Source organism: Polypterus senegalus, chromosome 6, assembly GCF_016835505.1.
Source record: "Polypterus senegalus isolate Bchr_013 chromosome 6, ASM1683550v1, whole genome shotgun sequence".
Lineage (NCBI taxonomy): Eukaryota > Metazoa > Chordata > Cladistia > Polypteriformes > Polypteridae > Polypterus > Polypterus senegalus.
The window spans coordinates 31085432-31099691 of NC_053159.1; the positions used below are offsets into that span (position 1 = coordinate 31085432).

General features: G+C 39.5%; 1 protein-coding gene across 7 annotated transcripts in view; it reads right to left on the reverse strand.

Moving 5' to 3' along the window:
* The window catches only part of acap3a (ArfGAP with coiled-coil, ankyrin repeat and PH domains 3a), a 125787-nt gene extending 115812 nt beyond the window's left edge, over positions 1-9975 (reverse strand). For 3 of the 7 annotated variants that reach the window (XR_005634040.1, XM_039755742.1, XM_039755746.1), the window contains exon 1: positions 9700-9972. Coding sequence is in view for 6 of the 7 variants with exons in the window: in XM_039755742.1 (XP_039611676.1) it covers positions 9700-9746 (47 nt within the window). In the remaining variant the exon portion in view is untranslated. Of the gene's footprint in view, positions 1-9699 lie in introns of all 7 variants that reach the window. The other 4 variants (XM_039755744.1, XM_039755745.1, XM_039755747.1 and 1 more) reach the window with 2 other exon arrangements.
* Positions 9976-14260: the final 4285 nt, after the last annotated feature.

Genomic DNA, 14260 nt, shown 5'->3' on the forward strand with positions numbered 1-14260 from the left:
TACTTGTTGAGCTGACCGTTCTTCCAGGAGATGTTGCTTATACAGGATTTGATTGTCTGTGTCTTTTGTCCTACTTGACATGTCCTTTTGTTCGGTGGCATGTTGTTAGTAGATACGTCCATAATATTTTCTCCTACAGTAATACTGGTTTGTATTTCCATAAAATGCCTGTAATTTTCCCTGGCAGTAATACTGGCTTTGATGTCCATAATATGACTTTAATTTTCTGTCACAACAGTGGGCAATCAGCAGAGTGTCCCCAGCAACTGATGTAATGTGTGGCGTGCTGCTTATAAAAGTGCCTGTGGCAACTCCCCAGCAAGTACTGTGCAGTTCCCCAGCAAGTATTTTAATCTGTGGGGGTGTTCAGCTGATTATTTAATGTGTGGCGTCTCCCCAGCAATGGATTTTATGTGCGCGGCCACGACTACCCAATCAGCATTCTCCCCAGCAATGGTGTCCTTTATTTCTTATCATGCGCGGCAGTGGCAAGGCCATTTACTGTGTGCCCAGCTTCCAGTGTTTGTGCTTTATTTGCTTATCATGCGCGTCAGCGGCTAGGCCATTCACTGTGCGCCCAGCTTCCAGCGTGTGTGCATCCATGGTGCCGATCGCATGGGCAGGGCATGTTACGATGTGCGGCACGGCCCGCGCATCGGCACTTCACCAGAAGACACACACACACGGACACCTGGACGCACACGGGGGTTTATACTCAGCAAAAAAGAAACGTCCCTTTTCAGGACTGTGTATTTCAACAATAATGTTTTAAAAATCCAAATAACTTTACAGATCTTCATTGTAAAGGGTTTAAACAATGTTTTCCATGCATGTTCAATTAACCATAATCAATTAATTAGGCATTTAAGGTCACAGTTCTAAAAACGCAGGACACTAAAGAGACTTGTCTACCGACTGTGAAAAAAACCCAAAGAAAGATGCCCAGGGTCCCTGCTCATCTGCGTGAACGTGCATTAGGCATGCTGCAGGGAGGCATGAGGACTGCTGATGTGGCTAGGACAATAAATTGCCATGTCCGCACTGTGAGACGCCTAAGACAGCGCTACAGTGAGACAGGAAGGACAGCTGATCATCCTCGCAGTGGAAGAGCCCGGATCTCAATCCCATTGAGCACGTCTGGGACCTGTTGGATCGCAGGGTGAGGGCTAGGGCCATTCCCCCCAGAAATGTCCAGGAACTTGCAGGTGCCTTGGTGGAAGAGTTGGGTAACATCTCACAGCAAGAACTGACAAATCTGGTCCAGTCTATGAGGAGGAGATGCACTGCAGTACTTCAAGCAGCTGGTGGCCACACCAGATACTGACTGGTACTTTTGATTTTGAGCCTCCCTTCATTCAGGGACACACTGTGAAACATTTTTAGTTTATGTCTTATGGTGTTGACTCTTTTACTGTTCATACAAATATTTACACATTAAGTTTACTGAAAGTAAAAACAGTTGAAAGTCAGAGGACGTTTCTTTTTTTGCTGAGTATATATATATATATATATATATACACACACATATATAGACATATATAGACATATATATACACATAGAAATACACATATATACATATATATGTATATATGTGTATATATGTATATATACATATATACTGTATATATATATATATATATATATATATATATATATATATATATATATATATATATATATATATATATATCTGGGACCCTAACCCTAATCTGGGGAAGGTTACAGAAAAATTTCTGCTGCTTTGAAGGTCCCAATGAGCACAGTGGCCTCCATCATCCGTAAGTGGAAGAAGTTCGAAACCACCAGGACTCTTCCTAGAGCTGGCCGGCCATCTAAACTGAACGATCGGGAAAGAAGGGCTTTAGTCAGGGAGGTGACCAAGAACCCGATGGTCACTCTATCAGAGCTCCAAAGGTCCTCTGTGGAGAGAGGAGAACCTTCCAGAAGGACAACCATCTCTGCAGCAATCCAACAATCAGGCCTGTATGGTAGAGTGGCCAGACGGAAGCCACTCCTTAGTAAAAGGTACATGGCAGCCTGCCTGGAGTTTGCCAAAGGGCACCTGAAGGACTCTCAGACCATGAGAAACAAGATTCTCTGGTCTGATGAGACAAAGATTGAACTCTTTGGTGTGAATGCCAGGCGTCACTTTTGGAGGAAACCAGGCACCGCTCATCACCAGGCTAATACCATCCCTACAGTGAATCATGATGGTGGCAGCATCATGCTGTGGGGATGTTTTTCAGTAGCAGGAACTGGGAGACTAGTCAGGATAAAGGGAAAGATGACTGCAGCAATGTACAGAGACATCCTGGATGAAAACCTGCTCCAGAGCGCTCTTGACCTCAGACTGGGGTGACGGTTCATCTTTCAGCAGGACAACGACCCTAAGCACACAGCCAAGTTATCAAAGGAGTGGCTTCAGGACAACTCTGTGAATGTCCTTGAGTAGCCCAGCCAGAACCCAGACTTAAATGGCTGTGCACCGACGCTTCCCATCCAACCTGATGGAGCTTGAGAGGTGCTGCAAATAGGAATGGCCAAGGATAGGTGTGCCAAGCTTGTGGCATCATATTGAAAAAGAATTGAGGCTGTAATTGCTGCCAAAGATGCATCAACAAAGTATCGAGCAAAGGCTGTGAATACTTATGTACATGTGATTTCTCAGTTTTTTTATTTTTAATAAATTTGCAAAACCCTCAAGTAAACTTTTTTCACATTGTCATTATGGGTTGTTGTGTGTAAAATTCTGAGGAAAAAAATGAATTTAATCCATTTTGGAATAAGGCTGTAACATAACAAAATGTGGAAAAAGTGATGCACTGTAAATACTTTCCGGATGCACTGTGTATATATATATATATATATATATATATATATATATATATATATATATATATATATATACAGTAACTGCTGAAAAAAATTAAAGGAACACTTTGAAAACACATCAGATCTCAATGGGAAAAAAAATCCTGCTTGATATCAATACTGATATGGACTGGGTAATGTGTTAGGAATGAAAGGATGCAACATTGTTTGATGGAAGCTATCAACCTACAGAGGGCTGAATTCAAAGACAACTCAAAATTCAAAGTGAAAAAATAATGTGGCAGGCTAATCCATTTTGCCAAAATTTCATTGCAGCAACTCAAAATTATACTCAATTTGTATGGCTCCCCATGTGCTTGTATGCATGCCTGACAACGTTGGGGCATGCTCCTAATGAGACGACAATAGTGTCCTGGGGGATCTCCTCCCAGATCTGGACCAGGGCATCACTGAGCTCCTGGACAGTCTGAGGTGCAATATGGCGGTGTTGAATGGACTGAAACACAATGTCCCAGAGGTGTTTTATTGGATTTAGGTCAGGCGAGTGTGGTGGGCAGTCAATGGTATCATTTCCTTCATCCTCCATGAACTGCCTGCATACTCTTGCCACATGAGGCCGGGTATTATCGTGCACCAGGAGGAATCCAGGACCCACTGCACCAGCATAGGGTCTGACAATGGGTCCAAGGATATCATCCCGATACCTAATGGCAGTCAAGGTGCAGTAGTCTAGCCTGTAGAGGTCTGTGCGTCCCTCCTTGGATATGCCTCCCCAGACCCATCACCAAACCGGTCATGCTGAACGATGTTACAGGCAGCATAACGTCCTCCACGGCTTCTCCATACCCTTTCACGTGTGTCATATGTGCTCAGGGTGAACCTGCTCTCATCTGTGAAAAGCACAGGGCACCAGTGGTGGACCTGCCAATTCTGGTATTCTATGGTAAATGCCAACAGCTCCACAGTGCCAGGCAGTGAGCACAGGACCCACTAGAGGATATTAGGAAGTCAGGCAACCCTCATGATGTCTGTTTCTGATTGTTTGGTCAGAGACATTCACACCAGTGGCCTGCTGGGTGTCATTCTGTAGTGCTCTGCCAGAGTTAATCCTGCTCCTCCTTGCCCAAAGGAGCATATACCAGTCCTACTAAGGCTTCTACTGCCCTGTACAGCTCTCCTAGAGTAACTGCCTGTCTCCTGGAATCTCCTCCATGCCCTTGAGACTGTGCTGGGAGACACAAAAAAACCTTCTGGCAATGGCACGTATTGATGTGCCATCTTGGAGAAGTTGAACTTTTTTGTGCAGTATATATATTTGTGTATGTATTTATGAATATATGCAATATGTATGTAGTCACACATATATGCCTGAGAGATCATCTTCCTGACTCAGCTAAGGTAAACAACACTACTCTGGGATGACAGTACTAACTGTCTCTTCCTTTTCCCCTGCAGCTCTGAGATGATGGCTGATGAGGGCACCTAATCCTGCCCACAGTGCCCAGAGCAGACTCTAACCCTCAGATTGGAGCTCTATACTGGATGGCTTGGGAAGGTGGCGTCTCATTCCTTGAATAACTTCTAGAAACAAACAGAGTTCCTGTGAAATCCTTGGCAACACACTCCAGACAGAAAGTCGTTTTGCTTGGGCCGATTTCTCTTAAGCTGTCTTTTATATTGTGCCACAGTCCACTCTTTTGCATTTTTTTTTTTTTGTTGTTGTTTATGCACTAAACGGGACTACCTAATTGATACCCGTGTATCCTTGTTGTCTGTCTGGTCAGTCACTAATATTTATATTTTTTATATATATATATACACACATACATACAAATATGCACTCTGAATATAGTTATTACTGATACCAGAGACAGAGTTCAATTTAAAGGTTGAATGTTATTAATACAAATCATTCTGATTCACATACTGCTGTACTTTTTGCTACAGTGAAAATTATTAATTTTTTTTCTTAACACTTATCGAATCCACAAATATTAAATATGTTCTGTGGTAAGGTCTGGCTTTTAAAAAAGAGGTACAACCATCATAATGCAAATAGTAAAGCCGATATCACTATAAGCCAGTGTACTGGCAATTAATGATAATTACAGAATTTTACCTTTAATGTAATTGTCAGAATGGGCAGGATACCTTTAATGTCATCTATGGATGTACATAAAAATGTTTATATAGACACACATACTGTGTTTATTTAAGGCAATTGAATTTTACTGTTATTGTATTACATATCTTCATCAGTATATCACTCTGAGACTGTATACTAAGGTAGTACTGTATACTTAATAAATCTAACAAAAAATGTTTAATACTGTAGTAGTCTGCGGTGGGCTGGCGCCCTGCCAGGGGTTTGTTCCTTCCTTGCACGCTGTGCTGGCTTGGTTGGGTCCAGCGGACCCCCGTGACCCTGTGTTTGGATATAGCGGGTTGGACAATGACTGACTCACTGACTGTAGTAGTGCAGTTAATGAAATTACACTATTACTATGCTGCACTAAAGGTATTAGAAAATGCTAATCTAGATCTTTCCCACTATCCAAAGTAATAAGAACTAGATGTTTGTATTAAATTCCATCTTACAATTTCCACATAGGTATGAGTTATGCCATACTCATCCAATCTATTATTATTTATTAAAAGAATGTTACATGCAACAAATGGTGAATGCTCAACATTAACTTCGAGTAGAAGTATGAAAATATATAATTTAAATTACTACACTTAAATACACATTTTTTTCTTTCTGTGTAATTTCCATAAAGTAATCCTAGCAAATAAGAACTATGAATTTACATTTTTACAAATGAATTCAAGCTGGACCACTAGCTAAATGCAAAACCAAAAACTGCAATAATGTAGGTAACACAGGTTCAACATTGCCTATACAGGTAAATCTGAGCAGATTTTTTTGATGTACAACTACCAAAACTCATATGACCATGTTATATTTCGCCACTGATTAGTAAATAACATTGGTATTCTTTGCACGACTATACTTAAAGTAAACATGTACAGCATGTATCCAAAAACTACTCCTTTAAATACAGTAAATGAAATATAGCATGCGGCTCTTTAGAATTTGCAGTAGACTATCTTGATGAAAAAGCTTGCTGCTACCCTAGATTAAAATGTACATGGTTTATATACAGTTTCTGGTTAATTTAACTATGCAACTTCTTCTAATTTACTTACATTACAATTCAGAAGTATGCATTTCTGATGACTGACACCCTTTGTTATTAATGTCCTTCACAACCAAGTTCTTGCAATTATATATATTCTTTGTAAAGTGAGCTATTTTCAGTATCACTAAAGTTTGAAATTTCTGCCAAACTTGCCTCAACAATTAAAGTTTTCCAAGTTCATTAGGTCTTGTCTTTCAGTCATTATTATAACTAACATGGCCCATTAAGAATTTGTACTAATGCCACTCAGCATAATCGAATGTTAACGGCTTAACTAACTGGGAACCAATCCTCATTTAGTATCACAAGTCCACATTCTAGCTTTTTACCTATAAATTTTATTTTAATTGCTATACAGTTTTGATATCCTGATTTGGCTCAAAATAGTGAATCAGTGCAATGACACCTCATTATACTTGAATCCTGGTTTGTTACCAGCTTGTATGCCCTTCTGGTGTAAGGTTCTCAGGGCATCTGTGTTTAAATGGCTTCTTACCATAGTCACCATAAGTTTATTCTTAATGTTTAAAGACCGGGTCACGGAGTCTGGAAATAGTTTTTCAAAATGGATTGTAATTCAATTTGAATTTTACACACATATGTATTTATTTATTTTGTAAAATGGTTTATAATAAAGAAGGACACACAGTGGTGAAGAGGTTAGCACTAAGGCCACATGGATCTTTCTTTCTGAGTTAAGCCTTGAAAGTTGATGAGATGTTGCAAACAACTCCTACAGGTGTCCCAACTTTTGTTGATTACTTACAAACCCACTATTTGTATAAAAGCAGTGTTGGAACACCCTTCGAAGCATTATTTGGATAATATTGGACTGTATATTGTTAACATAATGATGAGAAAAAGGCAATTAACAAAATAAGACAGACTATAATAACCATTAAAAATTAAGGTATTTTCTTTAGAGAAATTGCAAAGAAAGCCAAAATGTCAGTGAGTGCAGTTACCTATGCCATCAAAAGGAACCTGGAAACTCGAGGAAAGGAAGCTTTAACAGGAAACAGATCTATTACACCCAAAGGCACAACAGAATCAGAAGACAAGTTTCTAAGAGTCGAGAGCTTGTATGATAGGTGCCTTACAGGACAACAGTTTCAAGTACAGCTTAACAGCTCTGCAGTATTCATATCTCCAGTTGTTTATTTGTTCTGTGCTTTAATTTCAGAGTACACTGAGACTGGAAGAGTTCCCTAGTCCAAGAATGCCTCTTCTTATTTTGCAATTTTGGCATTAGCGTTCTTCTTGCTACTCGGCCTATCAAACCTGCAGCTCAAAGTTTTCCCTTTACATTTGAAAGTGACACTTGCTTATTTCAGCCACTGTCTTGTGATGTGCCTATCATGCAAGCTGTTGACTCTCTGAAACATTTCTTGAATCCGATGTGGATTTAGGTCTGCCAGACCTGATCTTGTCCGAACTTCCTCCAGTTTCCAAATTCATTTTGACAGTGTAGGAAACTGCACTCAGTGGTACCATGGCTTTCTATGCAATTTCTCTAAAAGAAAGACCTACACTTGTAAGACTTCTACTGGTATTTCTGTCTTCATTTATTAATTGCCTTTTTCTCAATATTATGATAGCAATTTATAGTGCAATATTATCCAAATAGTGCTTCAGAGAGTGCAGTAAGAGTTTGCTTCAACAATGCTTTTACAGAAAGGGTTTGTAAGTAATCAAAGAAATTGGGGACACCAATAGGAATTGTTTCCATCAACGTTCAAGACTTAATTGACTTCCACTGCTTCAGAAAAGCTGTAAGTTGTTAACCTATTACTTGACAATTTATACATATAGATAGATAGACAGATAGAATATATTTTATATAGGGGCAGCTGTATGAAGCTGGAGGATGACAAGTCTTAGTCCTCAGTTTATTTTCTGGCATTCTATTTAGAGTTGGAAAGATCTATGTCTATGTAGGTTTTCTGTAAGTACTACGATTCTTGCAAAATCCAAAGACATGATGTAACACTGCCTACTAATTCTATTGGCTGTCATCCTATTCAGATAAGCTTACTGTCAAGCACCCATTATCTTGAAATAGGCTACAATTGACTGAACCTAAACTGATCGATATGGTTACTCTTCTTTGAGCTGCATTGATTCATGACTTAATGGTACTATATTTTTTATTCATTTATTATTATTACTTATTATCTGGATGATGTTTTTATCCCAGACATCTTTAAACATTCGAGAAAATAAACTGGATTTCATTTCTTTTTGTCTTCTTTTTCTTCAGTTGGAGTAACACAGGCAAGTGAACAGTAGTAGTGAGTCAGTAATGGGAACTGGGCCCATAACCTCAGGGTTTGAAGTCCAAAGCCTTAACCAATAAGCCACACTACCTCTGGAGGCTTTTGCGCACTATAGTGATTTGGAATGTAATTCATTGTAAAATGTGTTGCATACAAATAGACTGGTTTCAGAAAATCTTTGACAATAAATCCCTCAAAATAAATACAATTTTACCAAAGAATTAACTTCGCTCCAAGGTAAATGCAAAGTGGCTAAAAGCAATAAACTGAACAGCTAGCATTATTGTCAGTTCGTTGGGCAACAGGCCTCTAGTCACAGTCCAGTGCAGGGAAAATGAATGATAAACCCTGGAAGGTCCCTCTAGATGTGCTGCAACTCAGTGATTGTTGAAGAATTTGAAGGTCTTTGATGATGACTCTAATTTCTCACGAACTCCTTATATATGCATTAAAGGACTCATAAAACACTTGAAACGTTAAACACGTGTTTAAAGAATGTTCCGTCAAGCTAAGCAAAGTCAAACACTGAACTGCAACTACAAAAATGCTTCCCCTTGAAGCAGCACATCTGGACTCCAGGCAGATCCAGCAAAACCGCATATTGACGGATGCAGCATCTGGAGCTGATGTATGACGAGGAGGCCTGTACGACTGGGTCAGTGCTTTGTCTGGCTGGAGGGTAGGGTATGCTGCATTTGGCAGTCACTGCCTCATCTATTTCTCCCACTAACGGGTTTCGTTTCTTATCCTAAATGTCCAGACCCTTACTCCCATCTCGATCTGACACGCGGGCCAAATTAAAGCGTAGAGCGGAGGCGACTGTTGCCCCAGTTGACAAAGCTTACCCAGGCACGGGACCCGCCCATCTGCCTACAAAACCCGTCACTCGCCTAGGAAAAACCCAGCTCGATTCAGCTGCGTCGCGTCACGAATATATAAATGTTATCATTATAGGGGAAAAAAATCAGTGACTCATCCTCAACCGAGCAGACGACAAAGAACACGCAAACGGGGTTCATTCAAAACGACCGTAGAGACAGGGCCGCGTGACAACAACACAGATCCCCATTCGTAGAGGCGGAGAAATTCCCCATTTGGACCTTTCATGGTTCCTGCAACGGGAATGAAGTTCTAGAATTGGGTCAACGGCTTACCAACCCCCCCGGTGGCGACATTTGTAATAGAAGGATATGCTTGGTAGACCCTGGTGAAACATAATAAACTTAAATTAGTTAAATATGCCAATTTCGCATTCTCGTAAAAATGAATGAAGTACTGGTAAAATAATACTGATAAACAAAAATCTAATTTTAATGACCAACTCTTCCCGAAAACGCGGCGCATGTATCCCTCCCGCCACCGTGCGCTCCCTGTGTCTTTATCCTACCTGAAACGAGGGGAGTCTTTAATGCACTCTTCAAAATCCACCGTCATGGTTATCTGCTAAAAATCCTTATCACACGATTAAAGTACGAAACGCATTGCCGGGAATGGTTGAAAAGCAGCAGGGAACGGTGTCGAACTGATGTGATAAACTGTCCGTCTCGGCAGCGGTTGCTCTGCTGCTGACTTGACAGGGAGGCGCGGAGGCGCGGCGGCTGTCAGCGCGTCTCTCGGTTCCATGAAAGGGAGCGTCACAAAAAGTCCAGTCACAGCAGAAACGTAGATTCTTGCGTGCTAAAACGCCCAGGGAAGGGAGGCTACCGCAGAGGCAACAGCTGGCGGAGCTGGCATCCACATACCGTTTATTCATCGTTATGAATCATTCGACCGTTTTATTAACCCGCTTATTCAGAATGCTTTTTTTTGGGAGCCGACAGCATCAGGCGCTAGACAGGATGAAGCCATAGCCTGCTCGCCAGTACATCGGAGACCCTGGGACCAATTTAGTAAAACCAGTCTCCGTAACATAGTATTACGGTGAAACAAAACGTCCCTAATATATATAACGTGATTCTGCTTTTGAAATGTCCAGATTTGCGAAAAAATAGGAAACCCTTTTCCATGTTTAAACTTGAACCTGAATATAGCAATTTGAATATTACTAATTAGAATCGGGCCTCAATACGGATCAAGTGGGATTGGAATTGGCTTCAAGTAGTAGTTGGGGATTTTGAATTGTCTTTTACAGTGGCTATCAAACGCGACAAATCTTTAGCCACTACAACTAACTTATCTCTCGGGTGACACCTGCTTAATTCCAAAAAGTTCACGAGATCCTTTATGATATGTAGCCTACATTAGAGAGTTCTGAGCTTCCAAGGGTTGGTCATTGGCAGTTGTACTGCTCCATTCAAAGTGCGCATTTGCAGTCTTTGGAGTTACTCACACCAGGGGCCTCACATAAATTTTTTCCTCATCCTACATCACCAGGGGCCTCATTTATAAACCTTTCATATGTGCAAAGAAGAGGCTCAAAATGTGTGTATGCAACTTCCCATGCAAATGTCGGGATTTATAAAGGAATATTTGATGGTGGAACTTGTGTGTATTTATGGCAACTCTGACCCATGCATACACACCAATTCGGATAACCTGGGAAATGACAACACCCTTGTTAATATAGGGAAATGCAGCCGAATCAGATAGATGACTCGGCCACATTTTTATAATACAGTACTGTATATTATAATAACGGCTCAGTTCTGTGAAAAATATAAATAAATCATAGCACCAAGCCAATGTTGTAATGTGTGTTAACGAGGAAAATATATTAAACCTCAAAAGGGTTGAATATGATGTACAGACTATTTCATTTTTATCTCATGAGGGCCAATGCTGGGTATTTGCACCAAATAATTTTTTTTTTGTCAGTTTATATAGCTTACCTTTTGTCAATTTTTAAGGAACTGGCCAACAGGATAGTAATATCCCCGCCAAGCTTCAGTCCATCATGCTTAATGTGCTGAAGCCATTAGCTGACTGAGAAGGTGTTACATCCTTTTTTCACATAAAAAGACAATTTGCAGCACTGTCCATTTCTCCTGATGTAATCAGATCACTTTAATGCACTCATATTGCAATAAGGACATCTATCTTCTGTTAACCATTAAGCTGGTACATTCCATTAATGCAGAAATCACCTGAGATGCCAAGATGAGACTAACACATATCATATCTCCATAGCCTGGTTCAACCCTTGATTCGTTTATTTTGTGGCAAAGCAGTTTTAGCAGATGTGATGGTACTGTATGTTGTGGCAGACTTGTTGGTAAGGTAACTGGCTGAAACCTCTGTTTTTCATATGTTCTGTACTATTCATTGTATCAGCAATCATGTCATTACATGTTCCTGGTAATAGCAACTGCCCACTATGATGATGGCATCTTATACCTTTCCTGGACCATCACAATGCAGAGGAGAGGAGCTATAATGTCGTGCATGATCTTGTGTGCTCAGTTGCTGAGCTGTTGAATGCAGGTGGTGGGTCCTGACACATCAGTAGGAAGATGGCTGTACCAACCGGAGAACTTCTACAGCATCATGACTGCATATGCATAAGGTTGATTAGCAAGGCACATTCAGAAATGCACATTTGTAAAATTATTGTGATTTATAAATGTAGAATTATAGAAATGTGTGTACACCAGGTTTTATAAACCTGATTTTTTTTTGTTGGTGTGCACATATTTTCACGCTAAAATCAATGTGAAGATTTATAAATGACACCCCAAGTGACTGAAAAAAAACATAAAGAATCCTAATTATATTTTTTATATTTTTGTGAATTATTTGTGAAATTACATTATTGAAACACAAACCTATTTCTTTCACCCATCATAATGCTGCTTTGTACATACCTCAGCTCCACGAAACTAGAAAGGCCCAATCAGCCATTCTAATCACATTAAACTGCCATATATAGATCACTAAAAACAGATAAACATAGGCTATTAAACAGGTTAAAAGACAATAATCCAGAGTAAAATACTAAATACAATAATAGAAGAAAACCTTGAACAAATAACACAACTTGTGATATAACACACACACAAATTATCCTGAGCATCTGGACAGAGAGATAAACTGAAAGAAGGGTTAGAATGTTAGGTTAAGTTAAACACCTTTCTGAACAAATGAGTTTTAAGTTGTTTTTTAAAATAGTGTATTGAGTCAGCTGATCTAATGAATTTAGGATGGTTATTCCAAAGTCTGGGCGCTATACAGCTGAAGGCCCTGTCATCCATAGAATGACAGTTAGTGTGGGGCACAACAAGATTGCCTAAGTCAATGGACCTTAGTGGTTGAACAGGAGCATAGTGATGGAGAGGTCATTGTTATAGAACAGTGTAAGGCCATTCAAAGTTTTATAGGTTATTAATAGAATTTTAGATTCAGTCTTATAAAGACACTGGGAGTTAGTGAAGGCAAAGCAGGATGTGTCTTATGTGCTTGTTGTTGCGGGTATGTGTTTAATATTCCTCCTGAATATTTACTATAATAGGGGGCTTTGCCTCCTGCTCGCTTCGCTTGCCAACCCCCCGTGTTTGGTTTTCTGGATACACACTTTTAAGATTTTTTTTTCTTTGAATTGTTGCTATTTCATTAGTTTCACTTTTATTTCAGAACTTCTGTAAAAACAATATTTGGAATCTTTTGAGTCCCAATATGCTGAATCTTTTAAATGAGGTCAGTGAAACATGTGTTTAATGACTTTGTACCATAGTTCAGGATAGGTTTTTCTGTTTGGAATTTCAGCACAGACAAAACGATCTGCATCATCAGCAGTTAATATTTTTTTTTACAAAGTAACCAATAAATGCATGTGAGGTAAGCCACATTTTTGAAATTCTCTGACTTAAACTTCAAAGTCTTACAATATTTACATACTTCTGACATATCACCTATGTCCATATATTTGATCTCTATTCGCCTTTTTGTTATTTCCCCGAGTAATAATTTCTCTTTTTTTTGCGCTAATGCAATGTTTACTTTCTTTCTTTTGACACTGTCGTTTTTTTCTACTTTCATATTCTGTATCTTGCTCTGCATGTGTTTCGTGCCTACGTTTTTTTTGAGTCTTCTGAATTCCAGTTTTCATTATCTCTAACCTGCTCTGCATGTGTTTGGCCTCCTTGTTTTTTAACCTCTTTATGATGTTTTACTTTGTTGTCTACTCTGTCTTTTATTTCTGACCTCGCTTTGTCCTGCTTTTTTTTCCAATGACACCTGGTCCGTGGTGATTATTTTCCCTTTTTCAAATAATAATTTCCATTTGCTTGTGCTACTGCGATCTTTACTTTCTTTTTTTATACTTTATAATTTCCCTACTTTTATATTCTTTAACTTTCTCTGCATTTGTATCTCCCCAAGGTTTTTTTTTTGAGCCTTTCAAATTCCACTGCTTTCATAATCTCTAACTTTCTCTGCATGTGTATAGCGCCAACGTTTGTGAACGTCTTTATGAAGTTCTACTTTGTCTTTTACTCTGTCTTTTAATTCTGAGCCTGATTGGATGTGCTTTTTTTTTCAATTCCACTTATTCCGGGCTGATAATTACTTTCCTTATTTTCTGAATTTGCACCTAGATTCTTCTTTTTCTTTTTTTGCTCTTTTTTCTCTCCAACACTTTTGAGTCTCTTATCTCCATGCTGCTTTCTTTTTCACTTAGTCGTCTATGTTTCATTTATAACGTATTGTCCTTATAAGTTTTATACACGCTGAGAGCCCTGGGTCTGTGTGGGCTCAAAGCATTGACATGACTGAGTGTTTTGCTGCCCGTGGTCTTATTTGATGTTGGTTGTAAGTAGGGCGTGTCTTGCAAGAATCTCATGTTCTACGACACCGTGAGACAGTCCTGGGTCAATCTCTTGGCACAAAGTCTCCCGTCTCGTCTTCCGTCTTTCTCTCCCAGGAATTTTTTTGTAATAGAGAGATTATGAAGTCTGTCATCAGCAAGAAAAGAAATGGAATCCAATGGACCTTACAGACTAAACTTGAAAATCTTG